Consider the following 16,937-nt stretch of genomic DNA (forward strand, 5'->3'; position numbering starts at 1 on the left):
GTCACTTGTTAGGAAAGGCTTTCATTCTCCTTCTAGCCTGGGCTTTAGTTTCTAAGTTCAACAGGTCTGGAATTATATTTTTCAGAGAAGGATAGTACCCTAGAAAACTGGCTCACACTGTTAAAATTCACAAGGGACAGATTTGTATCACGATGCCAATTTAATAATTTATAGTAAAGAAAAGAACTGCCAGATGAACTGAGATGTGTGTTGGCCTGTCAGCTTTAGTCTCTTTTCAGTAGAGATGCCAAGTCAAAAAACTAAATTAATAACAGATTGGAGCTGAATAAACCTATGAAATCAGAATTAAGAAGAGGACTGCAAGGTCAAGCTTGTTTCATTTACATAATTCAGCCAGGAAGACTACCCTAGCCCTTTGCCAGTCCTCACAAGTCATGGTTCTATCATCAATCAGGCCAGGCTTAGTTTCCAAAGCTAAACCCATTGCTTTTCTATCACTTGACACCCCCTGTTACTTTTATTGGACATCCCTGAATGCTGGGCCTAGTTCCCCCTAAGTCTCCAACAGTTCTGGTTTTATAAGATGCATTCATTGCCAGATGAGCTATTGCAGATTCAGGTTGCCCTCCTACTAAAATATGGTCTTCCATTTCCTTCTTTAATCAGTCTTATCTGTGAATCAAAATGCTACTCTTTGACCTAACCCACAAGTATTTTTGTTTTTCTTCTTTACTCTGGTTGTTACCCAGAATGTTCCTTGCAGCTTCGGGCTCTTTTAAATGCCTGTAGAGGTACTTTGTAAGTCTTGCTTTTCAGACTTATTCTGAAACTTAGCTGAAAGCGCTGTTTCTAAGTGTGTGGTACTTGCTTGCGTACTTCTCAAGATCCTGTAGACACTGTGCAGCATCATCAGACTCTGCAGTCAATAGTGCTTTTCATTTATTTACATGCGCATTCTTTGAGCATTTATTTATTCACCCTTTCACTCTGGTTTCATTCAAATGGCATTCTTGAAATTTCTTTGTTTGGAATGTAGAAATAATCTGGATATAGACTTTGCTCTCGGTACAGTTTTCTGTATAGTAAAGGCAGAATAAATACACAAAACGTTAAACTGTGCGTTAAACTGTGAACTAATGGATCAAGATGAGGATAATCTAGATTTAGAGGAAAGTTTAAGAAAGATAGTCCTGTTGTTATTCTTGACAATGTATTTTGAAGGACCCCCAGCCTTTGCCTCCTGGAATTGAAAGAGCAACATCTTTCCAGTTCTTAGGTAAACTTTCTTCATATTTGGCTTAGAAATCTTGTCTTGACACAAAACCTACTGGAATATAGTAAGAAAAACATCTGGCTTGTGGTGGAAGGAAATAAGATGGTTAACAGTTAAGAAGCAAGGATGTATTTGTTGTTTGTTTAACACCAATGAAATAAAGAAGAAATCAAACTTGACTAGCGTCATCTGCTCAAGGGACTTACCTTCGTTCTGTGCAAGTAAGGTTTCTGTGGTGAGACATCAATGTGCTCAACTTCCTCTTTCAACACTAATTTTTTCAGTTATCAGCAGGATATGTACGTGCTGCCCAGAGTCGTACTTTTTTACTCCCATCTCCTTGCAAAGATACAAGAGTGCTTATCCCGGCTCAGCATCAGGGTAAGTTTTAGACGAACACCTGTAACTTTGTGGCTCCATTTGAGGGGATTGGTGCAAACAGGATGATCAGGACAGGGACAGATGTGAATCTTGGATCTTGAATGAAATGGTCTCTGGTTTCTCATCTCAGGATTCTTACAGGAGAGACAAATGTTATTGCTTTTGAGTCTAGTCAGAGTTTAAAGTGAAGCTGTCAGCCTTCATTGTTACAGCGGCATTATTGTCGTATATGATATAACCCCCTGGTTGCTAAAGGAACTTTTTGTAGAGTGGACAAGAATTGGTGCATGACACAAAAGGTGAGTGCAGTGCTGCATTTAGTCTCATTTTTGACAATTTGACATACTTAGCCCAAAATATAGGATATGTACTTCTGCTGTTTATAATTTATCTAGTTACATAGGAACTCCTAATGGTGAGTTTAGCTTGCATAGATACGGAGACAAATAGTATTTTCCTCTAGGATAAAAGAATACCAAATGATGTATTTCAGAACTAAAAAGGCTATCCAGATAAAAATTCATGACAAAACAGTTGGATTATCTGAGAGTCAGTGAGATGAAATCACTTATTCGTTTAGGTGACAGAATTATATCTAGGAACTGAGTCTTAAAACTCATGTTCTTTCTCCTCCAGAAGACTGCGGCTTTCAGAACTATTATAACTCTACTATGGCCCTTTTGTTTTTCATATTGGAAAATAATGTATAAGATTATTTCAGAGTTTATTCGTAGATATTTCTTGTTTCTCTAAGAGGAAAATAACCTCAGTCCTTCTAGTTAGCAGTGTTCAAACATGGGGCATTTGTCTTCTCAGTGATTGGTCTTAGGAGTGCAGCTAGCACTGGTGAGTGAAAAACAAGCTGTCTGGGGAGTCCTTCAATACAGACCTAGGCTACTTACGGTATCAGCTGAGCACACAGTCTGTATTGTTTTTTTGGGGGGGAGGTGATAGTCTCAATTTTTAGAATTATCAAGTGAGGATATTTTTATTTTGCTTGTTTTAATAGATGCAGAGAGTCATTGCTTTTTTATTAAATAAGGATTTTATGCAATTTAAATACGGTACACATCAAGGTGATATGCAGATATAGTTAGGTGGCTAATTGTCTAAATTATACTGATAATGAAGCCACAGATTTAGAACAGTTGCTTTTTGTAATGGTTCCTGTTGAATACAGTCTCTTCTTTGGTCAAACACAGTTCTTTTTAGGGGCTAACTGATACATTTGTTCAGTTAAAATTGTATGGACTAATAAATCCTAGTAGTGGGGAAGCAAAGAACTCCAAGTGAAGAGCACTGTTTCGAGAAGTCTCGGGTGGTGCTTGGTGGTTATCTGTGTTTGAGATAAGTGAGTTGGCATCCCATGAAGCCCTGTGTCATGGTTCTAACAAAGAACACAGAAATGTTTGCTGTGAAACCACACTATGGCAATGGTTGGGTTGGAAAGTCTACATTTTATTTTAATTAAATTATCCAAAAAGTTTACTTATGATTAAGATCAGGATTTTAAAACCATTTCTTTCTTCACTTAACATTAAAAAATTAACGTAGGGCTGCTGTTGGTTGTAGGAGCCATGTCTTCAACTCAGAGCAATCTATTCCATTGCACTGGCACTTTCCATCTATCATGTTTGCAATGGCCAAGAAGCATGTGGAGAGCTATACTTATAGCAGTTTTATTAGAGGGACAGTGATTTTTGTTGTTTCACCTGTATCTAGTTCTTTCTCTTTTTAAATTTATTTTCCTCGAAGTTGACAAGCCTACAGGTTACCCCTACTATCAAGGAAAATAAAAGTAATTTTGACAAGCATGTTTGTTTAGTTGTGCTGGTTGCTTAATGACAAGAGTTCAAAATGAGGAGAACTGAGAGGGTGAAGACTCATAGATGAGGTATGTAGGGAATGAACTATCTCCTTAATCCTAGAACTGATTTTCCATACTCCGAGTCCAGAGCTTAATAGCTTCAGGAAAATGGGATTACTTATTTGAGTGCTAGTATCCTCAACTTTCAGTTAAATGACATTGTATGGTACAGTCATTTGTAATATATGATTCAATAATGATTTTTGAGAATCACATACACATATCTATAGTGCTCTAAGTATACATGCTCACCAGGGGTAGAGGCTGCATAAGGATCAGTCAGTGGCAATGCTAGTAGTGTTGTAGGTAGTGCTCATACAGACAAGGAAACTTAGAGCTAGAAAGTAGTTAAAGGTCAGTGAGTTCAATTGTATTGTTTTAATAATAAAGAAAATTAAAATGACAGAAAGAAAGGGGCTTATTACAGCAATGTAGAGAATTTGTATTTGGCTAGTAGAATACAAGTCTCTGTGATCCAAGTGAAGTATTTTTAAAATTGTGGCCTACTGTTCTGAGTCTTCCACCTCCTACAACTCTTGCTCAACTTAGCACTCCTCTTATCAAAACTAAAATTAAAATGTTTCGAATTTTCTATCTGCAATTTACTATGATTGAGTCCAAAAGTAAAACTTCATAAAGATCTCTGATTCTGATACGACACTACTCTGACACCTGGAGGGACTGCCCTGACACCATATATCCCTAGAACATATAGTTAAAACTGCTAGAACTAGATCCAAGAATGGCAATGTCTTTAGCTTTAAGGAGAGTATATTCCATATGAATGTCATCTTAAAATATTTTTCCACGCAAGAACTTGTTTGGATATGGAGAGTTTTATCTTTCTCTAGTTTTATGAGGAATCTTATTACAAATCAAATTGCAATATCTCTTGGACTTTGGGGAAAAAGAACTTAATTCTGCTCCAAGTTAATTTCATGATCTGTGAAAGTATGATAACAAAAGTCTAAATTCCTACAAGATTGGTATACACAAGAACAACAGCGAGTAACTGATAGAAAACATAGGGGATTGGATTTCATATTTTATTATGAGTTAAGGACAAAACCCGTATCATAATTATATAGGTATGCTTGAATTGTCTCTTTGTGAAAACAGGGCATTCATGTAGCTTGTTAGGAGCTGTTTTTTGGTACCTGTATAAAATCTTGTTCTTAGCATTAGTGAATCAGACTCAAAAGCCTGATATGCAGTGCCAGATTATCAAATTCTACTTAAGAATATAGATTCTGGTTGGAAACAGAAAGCTGAAACTATAGACTTTGAATTTCTTAGGTATCCTGATTTCTAGGAGTCTAACCTTATTTATCTCAGGAGTAGAAGGTGAAATATGGCTCCTGGGATAAACACCAGAAGTCAACTTTTGTAAGTGTTTTCTAACATATTCGTACACTACATACTCTTGCCTGTAAAAGTTCCCACTTCTTGTCTAGACCTTTGCTAAATAGACTAAATTATATGTAAAGGCATACTATACAGGCTATTTCCCATGCAAAAGTGCATTTTATTGGTGAAACCTGTAAACCAGTAAAAGTTTGAAGAAGAGGAAAGTCAAAGTACAGGTGCTTCGTGCCAGAAAAAAACTGAGTGTTGAAGTAGGCCCTTGAGAGAAAGGAATCTATTGACCTCCAAGATGAGACTTAAAGAAAGGTTTTCCTACCTCCTTGTTTCCTATCTTCGCTGGGGTTTATAGAGGGAGTTGTTAAGGGCTTAACGAGAAATCTGGCACTAGGCAAATCTCCAGGAATCCACAAGATGACCCCAACTAAGAATCTAAGCAATAGTGGAAAGGCTACATTAAATGCCATTCCCTTATAATGAGATTGATGACTACCTTAAATGCCATCATAGAGCTGATAGAAGCAGAAGCAGAGATTCACAGCCAAGCATTAAGTTGAAAGCCTGGAATCCAGTTGCAGAGAGGGAGGAATGATAAGGAAAAGGGTCAAGAACGTGTTGGGGAAACCCACAGAAACAGCTGACCTGAGCAAGTGGGAGTTCACAGGCTCCAATCTGACAGCTGGGAACCAGCATAGGACTGAAATGAGACCCCCTGAATGTGGCTGTCATTTGGGGGCTATGGGCAGTCTATGGGGCCTCTGGCAGTGGAACCAGTATCTATCCCTAGTGCACAAGTGGGCTTTGGGAGCCCATTCCCTATGGAGGGATATTCCCTCAGCCTAGATACACAGGGGAGGGCCTAGGCCCTGCCCCAAATGATGTGACAGAGTTTGATGATCCCACATGGGAGGCCTCACCCTCCTTGAGAAGTGGATGGGGGGTTGGTGTGGGGAATAGGAGGACTGGAGGGAGAGGGATCTGGGATTTATATGTAAAATAAGATAGTTTTTAATTTAAATAAAATTAATTTAAAAAGAATTTTTTTATCTTAGAAAATATATATATTTGATATAACTTGTACAAGTTATCATGGCACATTTTAGTGTGGAGTTTAGTGTTTATGTTAGAGAGAAAAGTTCCAGGAAAAGACAGGAATTCATGATCCTCGACAAAGAGTACAAATTTCAAAGGTATGAGAAGGTAAATTTTATAATAAAATTGTCTTTGACTTTCAGGAACTAACCGATATATGACTTTTACTGGAAATTATAATTTTCATGTCTTACCAAGTTTAGAGCATATTCTTTATTACCTCAGCTGATATAGCAGTCAGGGAGGAACAGTTCTGTTTTGAACTTGGTCTTTTTGTGGTTTGAGTATGTTGAATATAGCATGTTGTACACATTGCTGGCAACCTGAACTCTTCATCTACCTACTTATACCAAAATGGCTTGGACTTCCTGTGGACTACCTTTCTAAACTAATTTCTACAAAGTTGCTAGAGGGATCACTCTGAACTCTAAGTACAGTTATATCAACATTCTTATTGGAATATTTCAAGGATTCTATCTTCCCCTCAAGTGCATTCAAATCCTTTCATGGTATAGTATCATCTGCCTCAATCATCTTTCCTTTAAATTAGCTTCTCATATTCTATACTTTTCATAATCTATTCCTATCCTCCAGGTTGGGTAGAATGGTTATTATTCCAGTTTTACACATTGGGAATTATTAATGCTATTCATTCTCACTTAACCCACTCAGGTCTTTTTCTCTAACATCATGCTTACACTCAAAACTGATTGTTGAAATTGCCTTATTGTTCAAGTTTCAATTACAGACTTCTTCTATCCAGGTTTTCTTTCTCTTTCTACAGAAATACCTTTGAACATCTTTTATGGCTTGTTTTAAAATTTTATTATGGTAAATTATTCTGTGTTCTCTTCCACATGACTAAAAACTTCCTTTTTAAGATATTTATTTATTATTTTTATGTGCATATGTGTGTCTGTGTATCACATGCATGCCTGGTGCATGTGGAGGTCAGTGGAAGACACTAAATTCCCTGAAATGGAAGTTAAGTATAATTGTTAGTCTCCATGTTGGTACTGAGAATCAAACTCAAGATCTCTTCAAGAACAAGTGCTCTTAACTGTTGAGCCGTCTCTCTAGTCCAATGATGCAAACTTCTTGAGTGTATCATCAGCCAAGTAAATTCTTCTCCAGGATTTATTATTCAACTCCCATATCTCATTAAATAGCATATATAATATACATATAAAGAAATATATGCTTTCTAGATTAAATTGGAAATTAAGTCTCAGATTAATGTCATTAATAATAATTAGTGCATATCTGCATACTTATGGATATCTTTATTGAAAAGATAGAGCTAGACTTAAGTTTTGAAAGATTATTACAATATAAATAGAATAGTCAACAATTCAGGCAAACTAAATTTAATGTTATCTTTTTGCAGACATGACCTGAATTTTCCTCCCCAACTCAGTTCCTATAGAGACCAATATGAGAGTATAAACATCTTAGCACAAGAACCATCTTTACTCAGTTGAGATACTGTATATCATAGAATTTCATAGAAACAGGGCAACATGGCACACAGATCAGTGAGAGGTGGACACATCTAATTTCTGATTCTAGTTCTAGCATAAAATAACCTTAAGACCATAAACAAGGAACTACATTTTTCTTGACTGCATCAGCTGTAACTATGGTGGAGGCATTATTGGTATCTGTTGTACTTACCCCTAATGAGCTTTATAGGGATAAAATTTGTAAAGATTCTGTGTTTTACACAGAATCCATCACAGGATTCCTAGGATTGGATTCTGCCATAGTCCTCAAAAGTCCTTGGGGGAACATTTTAAATGAAATAGGTTATTCCCCTTTTATACTTACTTTCTAAGTGTCAAGAGCTTTGGGATCTGCAGATTCAGTCTCTTCACTGCCATTCAGAATCCAAGTGCAGAAAAGAAGCCATTTGCTAATGAAATACTTATCTGCAATACTTTTATAATGTTCCTTGACAATTAATAAAATAAAAATATAAGAAACTATGAGAAGCATATTAGAAGGACTGCCTTTTTCCTGAGATGCTGCTGACAGTGAATAGTCTGAGACATTGCGATTTATTGACTTTTACTAAAAGATGTGTGTGACCACCTGTGATTTCTAAATTGATTCATCCCCTCTTCTCTTAGACCTTTACAGCCATGACTTTCCTTAGCAGTAAAGGGTACATACCGGGCAGTCTAATAATCCAAATAAGAAGACAGATTTTAGGGAAGCAGGAGGTAACACAAATGCACTTGTTGATACCTCAAGGTTTTCATTTTTGTGAAATGCATCGAGATGGCAGCTTTGAACAACTCACATACAAAATTCTTTGAATACTTAGTAGCTAAGTGCTAACATCATTTTTATGGTACAAATGAAGGTAACAACTGAGTGAACTGTGTGGTAAGTAAATGATTAAATGAGCTTTTGAATTTCAAGTGTTGATGCTACAAAGATTAAGAATTGCCCTGAAATATCAAATGGCAAAGACTTCCGTAACCTGAAAACCAAGAGTAAGCGTGGCTAGATGTATAAAGACACAGAGGGAGGACATTCTAGACAGGGTGAGCAACAGATTCAGAAAAGGGAAGCACACGCTCAGGAATGAATCATAAATTTCACATCTCTTCACGAGACAGGAACCAAAAATATGTCTAGGTTAAAGGACAGCAATGTTGGCAAGTAAAGTAAGAAAAGCTACCCAGAAATAGAGAGAGCTAGAGGCAATGAGAGATACAGGACTAGAGAGGCACAAAAAAGCTTGAGAAACCATGATAAAGAAGACAAAGAGGGAACACACTCCAACGCTTGACATTTTCATCTTAGTAGATTTTTAGACTACTTTTATTTCTTTAATTTCAGAGTAACATACATTCTTCAGAACAAGCTAAGCGTTCCTCTTCCAAGGTAAAATATTTCTGTCTAACCAAAAAATAAGTTCCCCATCGCTTTCAGCATGGGGATTTTACAGGTAATTTTTACTGAGGAGATGGAGGGAGACCTGTTCCTATTACGCTTCTGTTTGGAGAAGAGAAGAGGTTTGGTAACTAGGTCATGAGAATCACTAAATTAGTGAAAAATTGTGAATTTCTGAATTGTACTGGTGCCAGATTCAGAGGCACAGAAACGCATAAAAAAGGTAAAATGGGACTTGAGCTTTCTGTTCTAGCCGAACTGAGCTCTGTTTGTTTAACTCAGAGGTGTGGCAAGAATGTGCTCTGTTAGTAAGTGCAACGAACTGCACCAGTGAAGCAAAAACAAATAGCCATATTTGTTAAGTGCAAAAGCGGAAGTGTGATTTGACTGGGCATGAGCTGTTCTGAGTTCTTGAAATTGTGTGCTGATAGCTAGCTTGTTGGATGTTATGTGCCACTGGGAATGATCTTTAAGATTTCAAAAGACCATGCCAGACAAATCTCTCAATCTCTCTCTCTGTCTCTCTGTCTCTGTTTCCCTTTCCCTCTTCTTCTCCCTCTCCCTCACCCCTCTTTCCCTGCCTGATGCCTGTGCATCAAACTGTAAGGTTCTCAGCTACTACTCCAGTTCCATGACTGTCTATTTCCCACTATGGTGATCATTTACTAAGCCTCTAAAACTGTAAGCAAGCCTCCAATTCCCCAATTAAATGATTTACTTTATAAGAGTTGCCTCATTAATGGTGTATCTTCACAGCAATAGAAGACTAAGAAAACATCTAAATTCACTAAATCTCTCTGAACATTAGTCCCCCCATCTGTGTTATGGTGGTACTACTACTTAATAATTAGTAATAATAATAATAATAATAATAATAATAATAATAATAAATTAGGTAAGCCGTGTGGCTACTTCTTCTGCTGATTTTGATGTACATCTTTGATGGTACTTTGATGTCTTCCTTTTCACCTTTGAATTCCTCTCCACTCTAAGTCATCTTAGAGGATGACTACATTACTCTTTATGGTACATTAGATGATAGGTCAGGTAGATTTATCTGTGAAAGAGAAGTAGGAAAGTGAAAGTACTTGGATACTTTTCTGTCTGTGAAATCATCACTTGGGGTTCTGTTATTTTTGTTGTTGTTTTTTGGGGTTCTGTTATTTTATTCCATTCCTGTGTATTGCAATGTGACTGAAAATTATATCAGATGCCATTTCTCCCCAAATAAAGAGAACTTAAAACGACATTGCTCCATTGTAGTAAATAAACTCAACACCCAACAGGATAAAAATAAAAATGTAACAAGCTACATCATGTCAGAAACAAGCCCGGGCCATGCTTGCTTCCTTTCTTTCTTTCTTTCTTTCTTTCTTTCTTTCTTTTCTTATGATGATTATTTTAATGAATACAAAATTAAATTTTAAGTTGTTTTCAAAAAGTTCAGATGACCTGTTTTACTGTTGCTAGGACAATGCTCACTGTGACTGTTGGATTACGTGTTCATTGTCTTTGTTGCACTAGTATCAGATTCTTTTAAAATAAAAAATGAGAGATAATATAATTACATCATTTCCCTTCGTACCTTTGCTTCCTGCAACTCCTCAATGTAACCACCTTACTTTCCCTCAAATTCATGATCTTTTTGTTGTGTGTGTGCATTCGTATGCATGTACGTGTGTGTGTGTTTCTGTGTGTATACTCTGAAAGTTATAAATATAACCTTCTCAGTCCATAGAATGATACTTGTTTGTAAATGTGTTCAAGACTAACCATTTGGCATTGGATAATCAATTAGTATTGCTCTTCCCTGACGAAGACTATTTCTCCCACTCTAAGCATTCCTTAGTTGTCTATAGGTCTTTGTCTAGGGTTAAGGCCTCAAAAGTTTGTCCTCATCCACATTAACATGCATATTGATGACATTTTTTCAGCTCATGTTTAGGTAGTCATGTTGAGGAAACTTCATGGGTGTAGATTCTCTGACATTTCTAAGAGATGCAATCACACAGTAAACTTCCTGTTCATGTGACTCTTACAGTTTTTCCACCCCCCTTTCTCAATGATTTCTGAGTCTTAAGTGTGGGAGTTGAATTGTAGAGGTTTTCTTGATGAGGTGTGAGGGATACACTTAGATGTAGGTGGAATGAATATTTAGAATGTTGTTAGGGATTATGCTGGCTTAGTGAAATGTCAGCTGTAGGTTCTCCGAGATTCATGACTTCACTTTCCCAGGGTCAGTTGACTAGGTTTCCAGTACCAGGCATGATTTCCCTCTTGCTGAGTGGGCTTTAAGTGCAAGTTAGAGAGTTGTTGGTTACCAGCAAGGTGTTCATGACAGTATCACATTCTTTGGATTTTCATTTCATGCTGGTCGCTGCTGTGATTCATATTCATAATAGCTATCAGTGGCTCTCTTCCTTTGGAAGTTTGCATCGTGTCTTTTGGTCCTATGAAAGCTAATCGTGAAGGAGAAGGATTCCAGGTTAGATACAGCTCAGGTTTCCTAAGTCCTGTGTCCAAAGTGCATGGTGCCTTCAGCAATAGAGACTTACCTTCCACCTCTGTTAAGCAAGGACAACAGCAATAGCCTATGTTTTGAGTCTATTGGATAGTCCTGACAACTCAAAAGAGGCTTCTCATGCCTGGAGTTGGGGTTTTGCTAGATAGTCTATGGATATTGTGGGGAATATTGTCAGCCTGAATAGGAAAATTTCATTTAAAGTATATATGTATATGTATGCAGACTTACATGTATAGTGGTATTGTTTCTTCAAGAAGGACACCTAAGGATTATACTTCCAAGGTCACAATAAGAAAGTAATCATACTTCCCCTATCTAAAATCATACAGTATTGAAGTGTTTCATGTAAACTGAGAATGGAACACAAACCTGGGGAGATAGGCCCAACTTCAAGAGAACCCCACAGTAACAAACTTGTGATAAAATAATGAGAATGTCATATTCTCAAGTTCCCCAAATCAGCCAGATAAGTGCCAATGCAAACACAAGGATGCAAGGACATTTTGCAATGCTAGAGAACCAAGTTAAGGAATATATTAATTGTAATAATATCTTTGCTATGGTAAGAGCAACACAAAAACACATCAAGGCACATTTCTACAATTTCTTAACTGATTTACTGTGCAATGTTGGGTCTGTAGTGCATCTTCTTTGAGTCTCCTATCTGTGAGTTAGCCCTAATTGGCATATTCCATATCTCAGTGTAAAAGATAGCCCTAAATATTCACCAAAGTATTACTTAATCACTGTGCTTTTTAATTTTTGTTTGGACAGGAGCCATAATTCCCATTTATCTTGATGAACATACTGAGATATTCAAAATGGGAAGCAACAGTACCAGCACTGCTGAGAGTTATTGCAATGCTACACATCTGACATTTCAGTACTCTCTTTATGCAACCACCTATATCTTTATATTCATCCCTGGCCTCCTGGCTAACAGTGCAGCCCTGTGGGTTCTGTGTCGCTTCATCAGCAAGAAGAATAAGGCCATCATTTTCATGATCAACCTCTCAGTGGCAGATCTCGCTCATGTCCTGTCCTTACCTCTCCGGATTTACTACTATATCAACCGTCACTGGCCATTCCAGAAAGCCCTTTGTCTGATCTGCTTTTATCTGAAATATCTCAACATGTATGCCAGCATTTGCTTCCTGGCATGCATCAGCCTGCAGAGGTGCCTCTTTCTCCTCAAGCCATTCAAAGCCAGAAACTGGAAGCGTAGGTATGATGTGGCCATTAGTGCTGTCATCTGGGTCATCGTGGGGACAGCCTGCTTGCCATTTCCCATCCTGAGAAGTGCTGGGTTAGCCAACAATAGCGAATCCTGCTTTGCTGATCTTGGATACAAACAGATGGACACAGTGGATATGGTCACCATGGTTACAGTTGCAGAGCTGGCTGGATTTGTGATTCCAGTGATCATCATCGCATGTTGTACCTGGAAAACAACTATATCCTTGAAACAGCCACCGATTGCTTTTCAAGGGATTAGTGAGAGGAAAAAGGCACTGCGAATGGTTTTCATGTGTGCTGCAGTCTTCATTATCTGCTTCACTCCTTATCACATTAACTTCATTTTTTACACCATGGCAAAGGAAAGCATCATTACCAGTTGTCCCATTGTCAAAAGCACACTGTATTTCCATCCTTTTTGCCTGTGTCTTGCAAGTATCTGCTGCCTTTTGGACCCAATTCTTTATTATTTCATGGCTTCAGAGTTTCGTGACCAACTATCTCGCCATAGCAGCTCTGTCACCCGTTCACGTCTCATGAGCAAGGAGAGTGGATCATCAATGGTTAGCTAAAATGAAATAATTCTTCAGTCATTAATCTCTTTACCAATGTTGTTTGGTCTTTTCCAATGGTAGGAATTGCCAGGAAAACAGTTTCTTTAATTGAACACTGGAAATAGCAGAGATAAATTTTTACTGTGTGATGGTTGTGGTCACAGGGTTGTGCCTTCACAGATGATAGAGGCACAATATAAAAACTGTGGGAGAAGAAAGGAAAATGAGATCCATCTGCTCCTAATTTAAAATTTGTGGCATTGCATTATTGACAAGTTTTTACATATTTTTCCAACCAAATAGAAATTGAATATGTGTATTTAAAATTGTCTTCTGTAAATAGAAAAATAGTGAGATGCAAGATATATATATTCATCTTTCCAGAAAAGTAAATGTCTTCCATGAAGTAATTTCATCTCTGAGTGGAGTAAAATTTTCAAGTCTAAGATGTAGAACACAGGCAAAGTGACACAAAAAGTCAAAGCATCCAATCAGCACAGAATGAAGGGCATGAAAATTCACTCTTTGAACATTTATAGATGTCTCTCATTTTCTGAGCCGGTACTTTTCTATGTATTTTTGCATATAACATCTCATCTTACCTTTCTAATGAAGTGATATAAATTTGGAAATGCAAATACAAATGTATAATTGTAATATCAGAGAGGATAATTAACTTGACTCAGGATTAAGTATACATGGTATATGCTTATATTATTTATTCCCCCTGCTTATGATTTTATATGTATGAGGTCAGGAGATTAAGATCATTTTAATACAATTTTCTCTTAGATTTGTCATATAAAAATCCATAGGATGGGGATTGGCGTGATTCTGGCTACAGAATGATAAATATGTTGTCCTAATACCATAAGGATCTGCATAGTTTTGATGAGAAGTCCAACATCTCAAGTCAGTTTTATTGTTTAATGTAAGTCATGCAAATCCCATAATTAGAAAGCTACAAAAACTGAGCCACATTGTAGTAAATGTAGGTCTCTTTTGAAAAATTCTCCCATCTTTAATTCTTAAGTATTATTACACGTCACCAGGCAAAATCTCAAGGAGTTTTCTGTTATCGTGACTCACAGAATTGCATTAGAGAGACGTATCATCACATTGTGAATACATGACAGGAATATGTGAGCTTGTTTTATTTTTTTCTGAACTTTTTCAATATTAGTTTGAGTATTCTTGTAGAGTATTTAAATTCAAGGGACTCCTTAACTTCTCAGGTTGACAATTTATTGGTATTATAGTTCTGAAATTTACATAGACATTTGACGTGCACACAAGAGAAGGAAGTGGTAGTCCTTATAGCATACCTTTATGTAGACTAACTAAGGAAGAGGAAGGGGCCACCAAAAGGAGGAATTAAAAAGAACATTTCTTGGTTTCCTGGGTATGAGATAGTTCTGTAATTATAAAGTAATAAAGTGTTTTTAAATTTGGAATTGTGTGTGTTTTATTAGCCAGAATCTGTAGGCACTGCTGACAGCGGCTTCTCAATGTGTTTGGGATTAATGATAGCATTATCACAATCACTGTACCCACCGTCTCACTCTGAGGAGATCACTTTTCAAGAAATTTATTTGGAACTACATATCCTACTCTAGTCTTTGTGGAGTAAAGAAAACTCAGCTCTTATCGTTTGCATTTTCTATGTTTTCTTGCAAATGCATAAGAGTAAGTAGTGCTTCCTGCAGTTTATTGACTAGCATGTAAATTAAACTACGTGCCTTCCATTTTGACCTTCATCTAAAACTAATATTTGTCCATGTTTTCAGTTGTTAGTCTCTAATGTGGTCAAAGAGAAAAATGACAATGTCTAAGAGAGCAATGGTTAGTTTTGAACTTCAAAGACTGGAAAACCTCATATAATGTCAAGGAGAAAGGTGATGGTGATTGAAATGAGACTATTTTGTGTGCAGAACCTGAAACCCAAAACAAGATGCTCACAGTTAGTAATTCTATTAGCTTTCCATGTTCAAATAAAAGCAATTAGCAAGGTTATTTTAAGGTAGTAGAGTAGATAGTAACTATGATACTTACAATTATGTTTATCACAGAGATATGAGGTCAGAAGAAGGGGATAGCAAGTCATACATCCTTGAACTGGCTCTTCAAAAGTCAATTTTAGGTGTAATTGCCATACAGTATACTAAATTCTCTGTAGTATAACTGTTAGAATCCACTTATAAACCAAACTGAATCCTGTAACAATGACTCCTGATAGCTTGGAAAAATGCAAAGAACATTATAACCCATAACAATATATATATATATATATACATTTGCCACATATATTTTTATTTAACTTTTTACACATGTCACTTTCAGTTCCCTCTCCCTCCCCTCCTCCCCCACCCCCAATACTCCCAACCCATCACCCCCATATACCCCCCTCCGTTCGCCAGATGGGGCAAGGGCCTCTATGAGGGATTTTCAGGGTCTGTCACATCATCCCGGGAAGGGTCCAGGTTCTTTTTCATGTGCCCAGGCTGAGAGACCATCCCTCCACGAGGCATGGGTTCCCAGAGTCCTTCTGTATGCCAGGAATAAATACTGCTCCACTCTCCCAGGTCCCACAGATTGCCAAGGCCTCCTCTCTGTCACCATTCTGACAAGAGTGAGATGGTGTATCAGAGATGTTTTGATTTACATTTCCCTAGTGGCTAAAGATGTTGATCACTTTCTCAAGAATCTCTTGGCCATTCTGGACTCCTCTATTGAGAATTCTCTATTTAGTTCTGTACCCCATTTTTTAATTGGATCTTTGGTGTTCTGGAGTCTTGCTTCTTGAGTAAATTTTAGAGATCAGCCCTCTGTCAGATGTGGGGTTTGTGAGTATCTTTTCCTTTTCTGTGGACTGTCGTTTTGTTTTATTGACTGTATCCTTTGCCCTGCAGAAATTCCTCAGTTTCAGGAAGTCCCATTTAGTAATTGTCGATCTCAGTGTCTGTGCTACTGGTGCTATGTTCAGGAAGTGGTATCCTGTACCAATTCATTCAAGGGTACTTCTCATTTTCTCCTCTAGGAGATTCAGTATGGCTGGATTGATATTGAGGTCTTTGATCCATTTGGACTTAAGTTTTGTGCATGGTGGTAGATATGAATCTATCTGTTGTCTTTTACATGCCAGCATCCAGTTACTCCAGCACCATTTGTTGAAGATGCTTTCTTTTTTCCATTGTATAGTTTTAGCTTCTTTGTCAAAGATTAGGTATTCAAAGGCGTGTGAGTTGATATCAGGGTCTTCGATTCGATTCCATTGGTCTACCTGTCTGCTTTTGTGCCAGTATCAAGCTGTTTTCAGGACTATAGTTCTATAATAGAGCTTGCAGTCAGGGATGGTGATGCCTCCGGAGGTTCCTTTTTTTGTACAGGGTTGCCTTGGCTATCCTGGGTCTTTTGTTTTTCCATATAAAGTTAAAGACTGCCTTTTCAATGTTGGTGAAAAATTGTGCTGGTATTTTGATAGGGATTGCATTGAATCTGTACATTGCTTTTGGTAAGATTGACATTTGTACTACGTTGATCCTACCTATCCAAGAGCATGGGAGATCTTTCCATTTTCTGGTGTCTTTTTTAATTTCTTTTTTTAAGGACTCAAAGTTCTTGCTATACAGGTCTTTCACTTGCTTGGTTAGAGTTACCCCAAGATATTTTATGGTGTTTTTGGCTATTGTAAAGGGTGACGTTTCTCTGATTTCTTTCTCATCCCCTTTATTGTCTATATACTGTAGGGCTACTGATTTTTTGAGTTAATTTTGTATCTTGCCACTT

The 16,937-nt window shown here is 37.3% G+C and overlaps 1 protein-coding gene across 1 annotated transcript; it reads left to right on the forward strand.

Annotated features, from left to right (window-relative positions):
* The first annotated feature begins 1,523 nt into the window (after positions 1–1,523).
* On the forward strand, positions 1,524–14,605 carry P2ry10 (P2Y receptor family member 10). Its single transcript, XM_021222931.2, has 2 exons — positions 1,524–1,615; positions 12,136–14,605. Exon 2 carries the CDS (start codon positions 12,183–12,185, stop codon positions 13,167–13,169), a length of 987 nt encoding a protein of 328 aa, XP_021078590.1. The 5' UTR covers positions 1,524–1,615; positions 12,136–12,182; the 3' UTR covers positions 13,170–14,605.
* The last annotated feature ends 2,332 nt before the right edge of the window (positions 14,606–16,937 follow it).

The sequence above is a fragment of the Mesocricetus auratus genome, unplaced genomic scaffold, assembly GCF_017639785.1.
Source record: "Mesocricetus auratus isolate SY011 unplaced genomic scaffold, BCM_Maur_2.0 Super-Scaffold_100003, whole genome shotgun sequence".
Taxonomy (NCBI): Eukaryota; Metazoa; Chordata; class Mammalia; order Rodentia; family Cricetidae; genus Mesocricetus; species Mesocricetus auratus.